This window comes from Equus caballus, chromosome X (genome assembly GCF_041296265.1).
Source record: "Equus caballus isolate H_3958 breed thoroughbred chromosome X, TB-T2T, whole genome shotgun sequence".
NCBI classification, from domain to species: Eukaryota; Metazoa; Chordata; class Mammalia; order Perissodactyla; family Equidae; genus Equus; species Equus caballus.
The window spans coordinates 69,807,858-69,824,993 of record NC_091715.1 but is presented as its reverse complement, the minus strand read 5'-3'; the positions used below and the strand labels follow the sequence as shown (position 1 = coordinate 69,824,993).

The 17,136-nt window shown below is 34.5% G+C and overlaps 1 protein-coding gene across 1 annotated transcript in view; it reads right to left on the bottom strand.

The window, feature by feature from the left end:
- Positions 1-17,136, bottom strand: part of CHIC1 (cysteine rich hydrophobic domain 1) — a 57,683-nt gene that overhangs the window by 26,522 nt on the left and 14,025 nt on the right. Inside the window, exon 3 of the mRNA XM_001504969.7 lies at positions 10,928-11,083. Within this exon, the coding sequence (XP_001505019.4) occupies positions 10,928-11,083 (156 nt within the window). The remainder of the gene's footprint in view (positions 1-10,927; positions 11,084-17,136) is intronic.

Here is a 17,136-nt window from a genome sequence, read left to right as displayed (position 1 = left end):
AGACTTAATACCTATCCTTCTCAAACTCTGCCAAAAAATTGAAGAGGAGGGGAGGCTTCCTAACTCATTCTATGAAGCCAACATTATCCTGATACCGAAACCAGACAAGGACAACACAAAAAAAGAAAATTACAGGCCAATATCACTGATGAACATCGATGCAAAAATCCTCAACAAAATACTAGCAAATCGAATACAACAATACATTAAAAAGATCATACATCATGATCAAGTGGGTTTCATTCCAGGGATCCAGGGATGGTTCAACATCCGCAAATCTATCAACGTGATAGACAACATTGACAAAATGAAGAAAAAAATCACATGATCATCTCAATAGATGCAGAGAAAGCATTTGACAAGATACAGCATCCATTTATGTAAAAACTCTAAATAAAACGGGTATAGTAGGAAAATACCTCCACATAATAAAGGACATGTATGACAAACCCACAGCAAATATCATTCTCAATGGAGAAAAACTGAAAGCTATCCCTCTAAGAACAGGAAGCAGACAAGGATGCCCACTGTCACCACTCTTATTTAGCATGGCATTGGAAGTCCTAGCCAGAGCAATCAGGCAAGAAAAAGAAATAAAAGGGATCCACATGGGAAAAGAAGAAGTGAAACTGTCACTCTTTGCAGATGACATGATTTTCTATCTAGAAAACCCTAAAGATTCCACTAAAAAACTTTTAGAAACAATAACAGAATACAGTCAAATTGTGGGATACAAAATCAACGTGCAAAAATTGGTTGCATTTATGTACACTAACAACGAAGTAGCAGAAAGAGCAATTAAGAATACAACCCATTTACAATTGCAACAAAAAGAATAAAATACCTAGGAATAAACTTAACCAAAGAGGTGAAAGCTCTGTACACTGAAAACTATAAAACATTGTTGAAAGAAACTGAAGAAGACACAAAGAAATGGAAAGATATTCCATGTTCTTGGATTGGAAGAATTAACATTGTTAAAATGACCATACTTCCTAAAGCAACCTATAGATTCAACGCAATCCCTATCAAAGTCCCAACAACATTTTTCACAGAAATAGAACAAAGAATCCTAAAATTTATATGGAACAACAAAAGACCCTGAATAGCCAAAGGATTCCTGAGAAAAAAGAACAAAGCTGGAGTTATCACACTCCCTGATTTCAAAATATCCTACAAAGCCATAGTAACCAAAACAGCATGGTACTGGCACAAAAACAGACACACAGATCAATGGAACAGGATTGAGGGTATTATGCTGAGTGAAATAAGTCAGAGGGAGAAAGTAAAAAACTATATGATTTCACTCATATGTAGAAGATAAAAACAATGACAAACAAACACATAGCAATGGAGATTGGATTGGTGGTTACCATAGGTGAAGGGGGGAGGAGGGAGGGCAAAAGGGGTGATCAGGCTCACACGTGATGGGATGGACTATAATTAGTTTTTGGGTTGTGAACATGACATAATCTGCACAGAATTCAAAATATATTATGGTGTACATCTGAAAATAAACAAAGAAATGAAAAAAAAATCACAGCATATCTCTACAACAAAAACAAAAAAAAATTTATTGAGCATCTAGGCCATTTGCACATAAGTAAAATATTAAAATTACTAAACATAGGTTTATCTACCTTTGGCTTCTTATTTCAGAGAACCTAGAAAAATACTTGGGGTTATTAATCAACATGTTTGTGTCATCCTGAGAAATTTCTATGAGAAAGTACATGTTTCTAGACAGTATTTATAAGTCTACCAATCCACATGATGCCAATGTAAAAGAATAAGGGAAACATTTATGTACATATGGAAAGGAAGACATATGTTTTGAGTTTAAAGAAGGTATAAGGAATGGAACTATTTTTGTTGTTATGTTTGCATAGCAAAGTAAATTGTCCTAAAGCACTAGGAAGGAGGGAAGGCATGGGACAAATTCTGAATGTAAAAAGAAAGTTACAGAAGGTTTGTGGAAGAGGAACCCTGAGGAAAGAGTTTTGTGCATGCACAAGTTGGCTAAGATTTACATGAGTTTAATTAAGCAAATGAGTTTTAATAGCAAAAGTAAGCTGGTACAAAAATTAGAATTTGGTTTTCTCTCTCTCTCAAAAAGATAGTTTTCTTGGACTTTCAGTTTGCTCCTGATATAGATATTATGAAAGGTTTTTCTTTATCTTTGAGTAAGTTAACCTAAAAGCAAGGATTCTTTGTTTTCCAAATTTCCTATGTTCAAAAAACTGAGGTCTCTATCAAGAGAGCTAAGGTTTTTTTCTTTTTAACTGTTTAATTCTCTATGTTTTCCCCTAACATCTTCTGTTGTCATTTTCGTTCAATGGATAATTAAGTATTGTTTCATAGTGACCTATGATCCTATGTGATCAAGTGTTTTAAAACCTTTTGAGATTTTTGACAAACTTCCCCAAAATTCAAATCCTAAATAAAGCCTTTCTTTTGACCTGAAAGTAACTTTGAGAATTTCCAGTAGGCCCCTGGGACATCTCCAAGAATTCATTCTCTTTTCCTATAGAGATTAAACTAATTAGACTTATTTGGTATGTTAAATTGCGTGGGAAACTGTGAAATAAATGATGATAAACCTTCTTAGGTTATATTGTGTGGGTAAACGTTAATAATGTAAGTGTTTTAAAATTATATAACATTCCTAAAGTTTCAATCTTTCCTTATTATCAGTCATAATGTTAGTTATTATCTTAAAATGTTATATGTCACAGAAATAACCAAATTTATTTGTCACTTGCCATTTTCAAGTCTTTTGTCATTTACAGAATGTAACTGTTTTACTCTAATGTTTTGCAAGTATGTTTATCTTCAGAGAGATCCATGGGAAGGACTCTGACACGTACTCCAGAATAGAGGTATCTGATGAAGTTTCAGATCATAAAACTGAACTGGATTTAAAGAAATCTTTTCTCTTAAGTTATAAAGAATTTGGTAAGATATACCTTTGTAAACAAAGATGAAACATTTACTTTTTCTCCCTACCTGATCCCTCCAGAATTCAGAAACTCTCAGTGAGTATTCTTATTTTTGCTTATATAAATAGTCAGGCCAAGTTTATAAGATAAACAAATTAGTGTTACTATGCTTATCTTTGGTAAAAAATGAGGGTACCTGTGGAGAGGAAATTATGTTGCATCCTTGTACCCACTGGATTCTAGTCCTGTTAACTGTCTTTGAGGTTTTGTTATACACCTATAGACTAGATTCCCCTGGCCTAAGGTATTGCCTTTGGTCTTGCTGACCACTTGCAGTGCCCTCTTTGGAACACATGAACTGACCCCACATGGGATGGTCACCGGCAGATCAGTGTCTGTTGGTACACAACTTTCTGCTGCTTCCTTGTTCTCTTATGCTAGTTGACCAGCTACTGTTAAGTCTCTAATGTCTTATACTCAAGCCTATCATCAACAGGATAAAGAAGCTTTCCTGGATTCCACTTTAAAGGATCCTGTTGGCCACATCCTAGAGCTTGGTAACTGGGCATTTTGGAAGCAACATCAGAAGACAGCCCTCGAGTCCCATTGGAAAGGATCTTACCAAGTGCTCCTAACCACTGACACTGCTGCAGAACTAGAAGGCATTTAACCTTAGAGATACATCTCACAGCTAAACAAGTCTCCACCTGACATCTGTTCCTGTACAAATGCTGGAGATCTCCAAATCAAACTGACTAGGAAGAGAAGCTGCCGACAACTGAGGCAGACAGCTCCTCTCAAGACTCAGGACAATGCCTGTATTCTTACTTTTCCTCCATTTTATTACACCTGCCACTGTGGACAATATTGGACTCACTTGTCTATCCCCCCCTCCTAAATTTAATCTCACTGTAAGACCAGGAAGACTATGGGAAGCTCTATGGCATACTCAAACAAAGTTATACTCAGGTGTTACTACTACCCTTTTAACAGTAGTCTGGGGGAACCCAACACTTTTGGGTCCAAAACTTTTATCCTAATTATACCGAAGTCATTAGCCTACAATAGCAACAACACATTTGGTGGATTAATCAACACTGGCCCCAAAAAGAAAAGCAAGCTTTAGGAGCCATGTGATGACGGTTAGGTATTCTTGGACAGGCTAAATTTGCCTTTAATGAAGAAAGACGTTCAGAAGAAAAAAACCTTCAAATACAAAAAGGTAAATTAGAAAGACTATTATTCCAAGAAGAAGGTAAAGGGTAGGAATCTGCTTGGGCTGATAATTTAGCATTAACAAAATGGTTAGAACAAACTGAACATATTATGACAGAAAATGCCTATACCTAACAATGGGAAACAGCATGTACTTTAACTCCACAAGGACCTTTAGATATGTTAATTCAAATGGAATTTGAAGTAGTAATGGGCCAATAGCCTTTGCTCATGGCACAAGCCCAAAACGTACATCTATGGAAATTACATAGCCTAACTAACTTAGGAAATTTGTTAAAGGATCCTGCAATTCAGATAAGTGTTTAATCACAGTTTTAGTACCCAAATTTATACAAACTATACCTATGATGTTTCAATTAGTAGGAATAGGGACCATTTAAAATTCTATCAGAATTCTCCCTGTTGGGGGAAGATGGGCTTTATTATCAAATAATTCTTACCAGACCCTTATATCCACTCAAATTTGTGAATTCTCATAAGGTGTATGGCTGTGACCTGAACAGAAATAGAACCCCAAATTTACTTTTACTTGGCCTGTAACAACCACACCCATGCAAACAAGTATATGGTACATGGGCAAGGGGAAATTTTGTTGGGAAGGTTTACAAAATACCTCTGTCATATTTTCTGATCTGTATTGTAATCGAAGTATTTTTTATTATAACTTTACTGTTATATGGTGCAATACTGGCTTTACTAGTCAAGTAGAATTGCCTAAAGTTAATAAGACTTTACTAATATTGAAATTAATGATCAAATGTTTTGGGAAATAGACCTACATCCACCACAAGATGTAATTTCAATGGAATCTAACTGGACTGAAAAATCACTTATTACTATGTTAAACAAGTCTGCTCAAACTTATCACAAAGTACACATAATAGTGGACAAAAGAGGCAAACATATACTTAAATTAGTACAAAATTACGAAAATACCTGTAATGGTATTTTTTAAAAAACTTTTTATTAAGATTATGATAGTTTACAACCCTGTGAAATTTCAGTTGTACATTATTGTTAGTCATGTTGTAGGTGCACCACTTCACCCTTTGTGCCCTCCCCCACCCCCCCCCCCTTCCCCTGGTAACCACCAATCAGTTCTCTTTGTCTCTGTGTTTAACTTCCACCTATGAGTGGAGTCATACAGAGTTCGTCTTTCTCTATCTGGCTTATTTCACCTAACATAATACCCTCAAGGTCCATCCATGTTGTTGTGAATGGGATGATTTTATCCTTTTTTATGGCTGAGTAGTATTCCATTGTATATATACACACCATATCTTCTTTATCCAATCATCAGTTGATGGGCACTTAGGTTGCTTCCACATCTTGGCTATTGTAAATGATGTTGCAATGAACATAGGGGTGCATGGGACTTTTGGAATTGCTGATTTCAAGTTCTTTGGATAGATACCCAGTAGTGGGATGGCTGGGTCATAAGGTATTTCTATTTTTAACTTTTTGAGAAATCTCCATACTGTCTTCCATAGTGGCTGCACCAGTTTGCATTCCCACCAACAGTGTATGAGGGTTCCTTTTTCTCCACAACCTCTCCAACATTTGTCACTTTTTGTTTTGGATATTTTTGCCATTCTAACAGGTGTAAGGTGATATCTTAGTGGAGTTTTGATTTGCATTTCCCTGATGATTAGTGATGATGAGCATCTTTTCATGTGTCTATTGGCCATCCGTATATCTTCTTTGGAGAAATGTCTGTTCATGTCCCCTGCCCATTTTTTTATTGGGTTGTTTGATTTTTTGTTGTTGAGCTGTAATGGTATTTTAACCTGTACTTCTCTTGTCTCTTTAAATCCATGCCTAGTTCTCATTGACTACTTCAAATATTATTTATTGGTTTCTTATTGTTACTATATAAGTTCTATAAATGTCATAAACAATGTGATCACAAAAGGTCACGTAAAAGCACCTGGATGATGTTTGCATGACAATTCGACTTAACTGAAAATACACATAACCTATAAAAATACTTTCTCTGTCAGTGTGTACCTCTACGACTATCAATTACATTTGGTTATTCCCCCCCAATGTGGATAACTGGGTAGGTCAATCAAAATAAAGCTCAGCTCCAAGGGACCCAGGGCAGGAAGCAACCACCCTGGCATTGAGGGACAATACTTTGATCATCAATGCTTCTATTGAAAGATTATTGATCAAAGGGGATAAATGATATAAGACATTTTTATATATTGAAGTATGATGAACTTATTCTGGTTTGAATTTGATTTGGCCTGAGTTTATTTGAACCAAAGAAGCCTGACTTAAAGCTTGTCAAATATACATTGTACATCTGCTTTAATCATTACCCTAAAGTAGAGAATGTACTCTTTGAAGATAAGGATTAATGTCTCCCTTCTTATGATGCCAGTACTCTTTGAAGATAAGTCTCCCTTCCCATTAAACCAGGGGTCACGGTGACCTGCTGTGTATGTGCTAATCTGTATGAACATCTCCTTGAACCCTTGGAAGGAATGTACCCCTGTTGTGCTTGATATATATATATATATATATATAAAATTGTTTTGAAATGGTATATAACTGTGCTGAAAACTGCTCTTTTCTGGAGCATTTTCTTCCCTTGTGAAGGCTGTGACTCCTGGGCTATAGCTCTCAGTTTGGCTTGAATAAAACTCTCTTCTTTTCTTTACTACAGAATGATATTGCTTATCTGCATTGACAGTGGTATGACTAGGCCTGAAAATTGACTATGATATATCACAGTTGTTTCAGTGGTAAATGCAAAAACAGGTAAAGGAAAACCTTCATTTCATATATCATGTAGCCATGGAGTCCTACCAGAGTCAAGAGAGACTAGGAGGAGCTCAGGGCACCCTGATCTGTATTTCTTTTCTTTCACCTAACTTGCTAGAAAAAAACTTCCATAAAGGAAAATGGCTAAAAAAGAAATAGTTCATAAGGCAGACTGTTTACATTGAAGTTCTTTTCTTGGAAACATTTTATAATCATTAGTTTACATAGCAACCTTGTGACATAGGGCAGAGTAATTATATTATTTCCATTTTATTTTGTGGATAAACAAAGACATGACTTCCATAAAGCTAGATACCCCATTAGAGACGGCTAGAGCAGGATGGCAAACTATAGCCCATGGGCCAAATCTGGCTGGCTGCCTGTTTTTGTAAATAAAGTTTTATTGGAATACAGCAACATTTACTCATTTACATATTGTTTATGGCTGCTTTTACACTAAAATAGCAGAATTGAATAGTTGCAACAGAGAGCTCTGAGCCACAAAACTTAAAGTATTTACTATTTGCTTTTTTAAGAAAAAGTTTGCTGGGCCGGCTTCACGGCTGAGTGGTTAATTTCGTGTGCTCTGCTTTGGCGGCCCAGGATTTCGCTGGTTGGGATCCTGGGTGCGGATATGGCACTGCTCATCAGTCCATGCTGAGGCGGCGTCCCACACGCCACAACTAGAAGGACCCACAACTAAAATATGCAACTATGTACTGGGGGGGCTTTGGGGAGAAAGAAAAACAAAAAGAAGATTGGCAATAGATGCCAATCTTTTTAAAAAAAAAAAAAGAAAAAGCTTGCCAACCCCTGCTAAAGAATCAAAATTCAGGGGGCTGTTTATCATACCACTTATCCTAAGGTTTCTTGTCTCAGGAATAGGAAATTTGACTCAAAAAATATGCTGTAGTCAAGAGAACACAGTGTTACAAGGGACAAAGGCAAAACAAAACAAAACAAAAAAGAACAGGATTATTTTTCTGGTTGTGCCATTTACTGTGTAACACTGGGAAAGGCACTTCAACTCTCCGGATCTCAGTTTCCACATCCGTAAAATAAGGGATTTGGGCTGTATGAATGCTAATCATCTTTCCAATTAAGCTATTATAATCTATACAACCTAGCTCACAGATTAAGAAGCAATAGTTAAGGCATAAAAATTCTCTTTTAAAAAATTAATTTCCGATGTACATCATATTTCAAATTCTGTGTAGATTACATCATGCTCGCCACCCAAAAACTAATTATAGTGCATCCCCTCACATGTGACCCTAATCACCCCTTTTGCCCTCCCTCCTCCCCACTTCACCTATGGTAACCACCAATCCAATCTCCAATGCTATGTGTTTTTGGTCGTTGTTTTTATCTTCTACTTATGAGTGAGATCAGATGGTATTTGACTTTCTCCCTCTGACTTATTTCACTCAGCATAATACCCTCAAGGTCCATCCGTGTTGTCACAAATGGCCGTATTTTATCATTTCTTATGGCTGAGTAGTAGTCCATCGTGTATAAATACCACATCTTCTTTATCCATTTGTCCCTTGATGGGCACCTAGGTTGCTTCCACGTCTTGGCTATTGTGTATAATGCTGCAATGAACATAGGGGTGCAAGTATCTTTTTGCCTTTGTGTTTTCAAGTTCTTTGGATAAATAGCCAGCAGTGGGATAGCTGGATCATATGGTAGATCTATCCTTAATTTTCTGAGGATACTCCATACTGCTTTCCATAGTGGTTGCACCAGTTTGCACTCTAAAAATTCTTAAATTGTTGTATTTTATGTTTTATTTCTCCATGTGGACAAAAAAGCAGTGAGGTGCTTTAAATGTCTTCATCATTACAACCACCTTAAAAGTAATACTATCCCGATTTTATAGGTGAGGAAACTGAGGTTCCAGAAAGGACAGTGTCTTGCACAAGGTTACCAGCACGTGCTTAGTGTTTTATTGTCTAGTGTGTTAACAACATAGCATGTACAAAATGGAGGGCCATAACTATAAAGTGTACAGAGAAAAGCAGATAATGTAAATGCTGGTGGTTCTGTGGTGAACCAGAGACTGCATGTCCTATTTGAAGGGAGCAGTCATCACTGAGCTAGGGTCAACTGCTGAAATATAGGCATGTGGATCAATACTGACAGATATTCAGATTTTACAAGAGAGGCTGTATATCTCAAATTTTATTTTAAATATTCTAAGTTTTAAATCCTGGCAATTGGATTCAATTGTTTAAAAAACAAAGTAGGCTACATTTAGCCCACAGGACAACAGCTTGCAAATCTGTACTAAATAAACTTCTTTTAATTGACAGATTAGTGATCTAAGAATACACTGATTCCTCAACTTCAATATGAAGTCTTAATTAACCAAAGTAATGGGGGACAGGGAGAAATCAGAGCATTAGTATTAATCTCATTTTCTATTGAACATTCTATCCTAAGTGCTCACAGTAAAATCACATGATTGAAAAAATTGCTTCTCTCTATTTCAAACCCTGTGGTGAAGGTCGTAATAAATAGGCAAAGAGTAAATAGGTGATCAGAAAAAAAGATACATCCTGGATAATATTAAAACTAAAAAATCTGTTCTTAAGTAATTGAAATTGGCTGTATTTGTATGATGAAAAATCCAAATCATAATTAATTCACATTGAGACTTTAAAAATAATGGAGATGGATAGGAGCTATTGATTTGTAACTTTTAAAAGTAAGATATAACAATTAGGGAAAGAAATTTATGCTGTCAATTTTTTTAACTTACATAAAGCCATGTGAAAATATTGTAAATGCTTTGACAAACAATAAACTAAGTTCTATTTTAAGAAAAGTTCTGAACTACTGGTAGTTACGCCAAGGGAATCAATAAAATGTTTAATTTTTCCATTCAAAAAGTCATAGAGGTGGCAGTATCTCATTATTTGTTTTTGTTTTTTTTTTGATGAGGAAGATTGGCCTTGACCTAACATCTGTTGCCAATCATCTTCTTTTTCCTTGAGGAAGACTGTCCCTGAGCTAATATCTGTGCCAATCTTCCTCTATTGTGTATGTGGGATGCTGCCACATCATGGCTTGATAAGTAGTGTGTAGGTCTGCAGCTGGGATCCGAACCCGTGAACCCCAGGCTGCCAAAGTGGAGGGCGTGAATTCAACCACTATGCCACCAGGCTGGCCCCTTATTTGTCTCTTTGAAGTAGACGTTAAGGAGCGCAGGAGAAAGACGGAGAAGAAAAAATAATGAGTACTTCTTGGGAATATTTTTGGCCTTTATGAAACAACTGCATCACTAATTCTACCTCCACAAGGTACTGTGATTTTGAATCTGGTTCAGTTGGCTAATTATTATTTAAAAGTTTAAATGAAGTCATCAATGTGGTAAAGGGAAAAGAACTTTAGGTAAAACGAGTTAATTTTCTTCACTGGCTTCAATGAAAAAGTTTAAAGATATCTTCCTGCTCGGAAAAAAAACATTCCAAAGACTGAAATAAAATTTTAAAGAAGATGAGATTAAGATAGCAGTCTTAAATCCATGACATAGCTAGTAATGTCATGTTAGAATGTTGTTTCAACATGTTCAAAAGTAAGCAGGATTCACGTTCCCCCAAACTTTGTAAGTTACTCTCACTCCTGCCTTTCTTCAGATCAGAAGAAGCTCTGCCATACATATATCTGTAGCTTAGAAATACTTTAAATCACAGCTTTGGGTTTTGTAAAAAGAATAAGTAGTCCAGTCACATTTATATTTATTCTAAGTACTCCACTTACATTGCACTCATTTAGAATGATGAGAACCCATATTAAGTGATTAAGTGTTGATAAAGATTGGACAAATGACTTAATCTCTCTGTCCCTGAGTTTCTTTATCTCTAGACTGAGGACAGCATTGTTATGAAAATGAAATAAATCATGCAAAATACTTGGCACAAAGCAAGTATTCAATAAAAGTCAGCTCATTATTGTTATACAATAAAATGGTTACTTACTCTTTTGTTGAGACAAACAACAGGCCACAGGCTGCAACCCAGTGTGCAACAGCAGCAGAGACAACCACACAGCAACCATTTCACATTGACTGGGAGAGCCTTTTTCAAACATGCATTCACACGGCCAATGCTGGTCTTAAATTCTTCTGGGGCCACCTACAACAAGGGGACAATCTTTAATAGTCTGTGGGCAGCTTTCCTCTATTTATCTCTATACCTAAAGAAAATGTTTCTTATTACTAATATTTTAAGGAACTACACACATCTAAATGTATTTTCTCCCTATCTTCCCCTATTACATACTCTTGGATGACATTAGAAAGCAAAACAATATAATTTCATGTTTATAGAACTTATTCTGACGTTTGAAACAATCTTCTGAAATTACCAACAATAAAATGACAACAATAAAATTGGGGTAAAGAATACCTGTAAGCAGTTTTCTTACCAAATATTCTCATTATTAAGGCAACATTATTTATAGTCTCCAGTCACTGACTAAAAGTTAAGACTAGAAGCATAATATAACAATAAAAACCTAAATACTACCAGAGGAAATGGAATTAAAATTAGACCTTGGCAATATTCCTGGATTACTTTTAGAAAGGCAACTCTCAAACCTTTTCTCTCTGGCAAATGTGCAACGTAATTTTAACACTTGCCATTGTTTGTAGGGAAAAGCTACACTAACAAAAGGTAGTGAGGAGTGACTACATTCAAAAAACCATCTTAATACTCAGCATAAAATGGACTCATAACTGCTGTAAAGTCTGAAAGTTGAAAGGCTCTTAAATATGTAAATTTAATATTTTAATTACTACCTCCATTCCTGGAAGTGGCTGCTTGTGCCTTGCTGTAAACAATGACAAAGTCAGTTCAAAGGCAAGAGCATGACAGGCATAATTAGATTTATACAGAAAATTCTGCTTCAAGGTTATACAATTCAAAGGTATACTAAAAATAGTTTGCTTTCAGTGAAATCACATTTCTGGATCACAAAAATGATTCCCTTTCATTTAGAAAGCTATCAGACTGTAAAATTTACTGGAAAAAAATTCAGCATCTGGCTGTGTAAGCAAAAATTATGAAACTGTTAGAAAAGATAAGCTGCTGTAAAATAAAAAACCCCATTAGCAATTTTGGTATCAAAAATACAGAGCTTTACAATTCTTCCAAGTAAATATTGTACTAGAGGAATCAATTTACTACATTTTTGTGTCTTTTGATAGACATGTATTAGAATCAACACTACGAAATATATACCTATTAGCAGATGTTAAAAACATAAATGACCACAGAATTCAGCACCATCATGATTAAAAACATTAAGTAATTATATTAGCTTTATTAGAATTGTTCATGCCACTCAGTAAGGTTAACTGCTTAACCCATAAGCTTGATTTTACTCATAATATGTTAACCAACAATGGTTGTGAAATTGTAAGGCTCAAAACTGTAATTACATGAGGAAAGTAAACTAATTTCATTCTCCATCTAGATTGTCAGCAATAGGACCTAAAGACAATCACTAAGTAAAAAGAATTCTAATTAAGTGACTAAATTTCTGGGGTAAATATGAAAACAAATCCAGAGAACCATGCTTTATAACCGAAAATAGAAAACACTAACAGGTTAAGCACATTAGACAATAAATCAAGATCTGGATTCTAGTTACTTATTAGCTATGAAAAATCCTAGACAAATTCATTTAATTTTTCTGAGTTGTAGTTTCCCATCTATAAAATGAGAAAAATCATCTTTGTTTTATAAACCTCACAGGGAATGTGAATTATACCTTAGAAAGAATAGTTTCCTATCTATAAAATGAGAAAAATCATCTTTGTTTTATAAACCTCACAGAGAATGTGAATTATACCTTAGAAAGAACCTCCTGAGTGGAATGCTTTAAAAAAGGATGTCAGTGAATCATATCTCTGACAAGATTTGAAGAAAAGCAAAGCTCTCTTTTGCATGTAGTCTCACCTGAAGACAAGGGGTCTGATCAAGCTATTAGTACTGCAAAGCTTTGCTACACATTGTATTATAAACAAAAGGATAATCTGCTACATTTTGAATGCAAATTCAATGCTCTTCAGTTCTTCAATTCTTTAGAGAAAAAAAAATGTTCTTTTTAAAAATAAGGTACCAAGTTGCAATATTAAGATTTCACTCTCAAACAGTGATATTCAACTAGTTTTTTCCTAGTGAATCACTGAGCAACCAAATAGAAGTTAACATAGTGAAAATATATTTAGCTCTAATTTGTAATGTAACATTACTATCAATTCTCTCTAAATTACGTATCCAGAAACACTAACAAATTTTAAAAATATGGTAAATTTTGATAAAAACTGATATATTCATAAAATTATTAAATATGTCCATTTACAAATTTAAGTGCTTGTAACTAGAATTTAAATTTTTATTTAAAATGTAAAATTTTTATTTAAAAGTGCAAATGCACAGATGAAAAAAATAAAAGAGTGAAGCTAAAACCAGAAATGAATCAGTCCAAAAAGTAAAACTTGCCTTTTGTTTAAAACATTGTGAATAAAATAAATTATATGTCAAGGTATCTAAAATTTGTCTTTCATTACATGCTTCTGAAAATGAATTAACAAAAATGTTTCTAAAATGTGACAATTTTCCTTCTTCCCTGCCAAAATTTTCCACTTTTAACATGTAATAGTTCCAATTGTACTCTCCTTACCATGGGCAAATTAAAAGCTATCAAGTTACTAAAAAATGAGAATTCAAAGTTTTGAAGTCATAAGATAAATATATTGAAAAGAAAACTCTGACTAGAATTTCAAAACAATAAACTGAAATCTACATTTTGCCTTTAAAAGGAGGCCAGGCTTGTCTTTGAAAAAAAAATCTGTGTTTGAATAACAGTAAAAGTCATAAAACAGAGATAAAGGCATAGGAAATGAGAATTGGTTAACTCCTGATTTTAAACAATGTGAAAGAAATGTTTAGTTAACTGTGTGGAATCAGAGTTAATAACATTTTACTCATTTACTTCCATATAATTGAGTATCTCTAGTAATGAAGGTTAGATGGAAGCTCTTTCCTTTCTAGCTGAACGGTAGGTTGTAAAGAAACATTTAATTCCTTTTGACTTTCTTAGAAAGAAAAAAGAAAACCACATCATAAAGGTGGGGGAGAGGGTCATAATATTTTATAACAGGATGCAAGAGACTGCAAACAGAAGAAAATCTAAGCAAAACCCAGCAGGACTGATTTGCCTCCTTCAATCATGGGAAACACAACCCTATCAATCACTTGTCATATTGAGTTCACAATAGTAAAGGTTGATTTTATGGCTTACGGTTCCCAACACCACACACTAATCTCCCCATAATATCGTTTAATTGTTTCAAGCTGAAGGCCGGAAGCTTTTATTTCTTCCCTAAGTTCTTTGGTTCTTTCCTTTTCTGGTCATGTGAATCTGTGTGTATACACCTGCTTGATATGTCTTAGCATGACAGGAGGACTTATCTTTAGTGAAACGAGGGAAACAATCTTTTCTGCATTTAATATAAAAGATTAACTTTTTATTTGTATTAAAAGCATTAGCATATAAGAAGCACAAAATTAATATTGAGCCACAGAGCTTGTCAAAATGGCTTTCTAGGTTTTCAGAATTCATTCTGTGTAATTTTGGTTAGTGTAGGCATAAAAGCTATTTAGAATCCCATTCATGCTGACCGATTTTGTAAAAGGTAGATTTATTTTTCTATTTTAGCTATTGCATTTGTTCATTTTAAAATATTTTTATACAAAGGCTGCTAAGTCTGGAATTCAGATCTTTTTTTCTTTTAGATTTTTTTCCAGTTCATGTAAATTCTTCTTGCCTCTTCCTCCCAGTTATCAGAGAAGCATTTTGATAATCCAAAGTAATCTATACAAATGAAACAGTGCATACTGGAGAACTATCTCATTAAAGAGAAAATGAATAAACTTAATGTTACCACCATGTGACTTTTAAAAATCAGACTTTCAGAATTCCTTTTAGTGTTTTTTCCACCACCAAACACTAAACTAAGAAAAACATCACAGTATCATTTATGCCTTATCTGACAGATGAGAAATTGTGTGCACTTTAAATAATGCACAGTAGAATAAATATCCAATCATTATAATATGTGCTACAAAAACAGTCACCTGAAAAGAATGTATAGAACATCTCATGTCCAGATCATTTGGGCTGTGTGAATGCATACCAAAAGCAGCTTAACAGTCTTCCTACTCTAGGTTAAAAAACTGTACTTCTTTCTTTTGGGTTGGTGGAGTTTTTAGTTTTAGAAGAATTGGAAAGAAATGAAGAGATGTGAAGAAATATTCTGAAGATTCCTTGAGCATGTAAAACTGGCCAGTTTCAAAGATGGATAATTCTTATGCCTGAGAACTCTATTTCTGACATATTTTTTTGATTATTCATTTTCTGGAATTTCTTGGACTTGCAACTGAAACTTTTTAAAACTAAACCAATAATAAAGCTGGATATAACTGCCCAGACAACACAGGCAGCAGCATCAAAGGAAACATAAAGAACAAGTTTTCCATTGGAGATGTTTTAATTCACATTCTCTTTAATTCTAATTTGAATTTGTGATCTTTCCACAAACATATTATTATTCAAGAGATTTTTCCATAGCTATTTTTTTTATTTGGAGAAAACATTTATGATTAATTCATATAAAACAAATCTAAGCCTGAACTGCTGCTTCAATTGGTAAATTAAAATGATCAGGATAGGAAGGTAGAACATATTAGAGAGTGAAGCCAAAATCTCACACCAAAGGGTTCTGTGTATCCCAAAAAGTTAAATGGCCACATATTTTCTAATGTTAACTTATCCAGGGACTATCTCCACTTGCTTATTATTATATGGAATGATTGATTTGACTTTATACCTCAGGAGAGAGAGAAAAGGTCAACAGTCAAGAGGACAAACTATTGGTAGGACCAGAGAATAAACCATTACTCAGATGAAGAATGTAAAAGTAGCAAAAGCAATTAAACATTGAAAGCTGGTGAGTAGAGAAAACTGGAAAAACAATCAGGGTGAAACTGGGATACACTGATGAAGAATGGTTAACAGCAACCACAAACTTACGTTGGGAAGCTAACAAGCACCTGACAATATGAGTTTTATATATGCTCTCTCATTTAATCCTTATAACAAGAAGTGAGGTACTATCATCGTCATCTCTATTTTTACACATAAGAAATGAGGCTCAGAGAAGTGGACTTCCCCAGGCTAGAAAGCTGGGAAGTGACAGACCTTGCATTCCAACTCAGATCTGACTTCACAACTTGTTTAACTACTCTATATCATCTCCAGCTAGCTCCCATTTTTCAGGGAGAAAATGAAGCAAATAAAGTACAAAATACCTTTCAGGGTTTAATTAAATAGAATTTCTTATGATCTCAGCGATAACCCTTGAAAAAAGAAATAGGTCTCCTGTCTTTTTCTCTTTTGTCCCCCCTAATGAGACTGGGGAGAAGGTTGGAATTAGGCCAAAAGTGAAGAGAACAAGCAGCTGGAAAATGTATCATGACAAAAAGGAGGCAATATTACTAGAAGTATTTTATCCCATTCTCAAAGAATTTAGAATGAGAGGAAAAATTAAAAATACATTAAGGTTTGAATAGGTCACATGGTTCAAAAATCAAAACAACACTAAAAGATATTCAGGAAATGGTCTCATCCTTACCCTTGCCTCCATCCATCTCATTCCCCTTCTCCCATCAAGGTAACCACTTTTATTAGTTTCATTTGTATCCTTCTAGAATTTCTTTACACAATTATTAATGTGATTATTTCTTCCTGTTATTACACATACTATATACACTGATTTGCACCTTGTTTTCTCATTAACAATATGAGAAAAATTAACACTAAAATAGCATAAAAGCCCTTTAGAGAAAGGAATGATTTTAAAATATGACCAAAATCTATACTGACAAATAGCATTATTCTAGTACTAAAATTAAAGAGAATGGTATCAAATTACAGGCTTCAAAACACAAAAAATTAACTTCTTTTAACCCCAAATCATCATTTCAGCTACCAAGCATTCAGCTATTAACCCTTTGGAAATTACTGAGTATTTTGTAATGTAACAGCTTTTCTCTTTCTTCTTCTACATTTCCTCAAGTAACAAATGTGTAAATAACTTTCTGCCTTAGAGCCTTTTCCT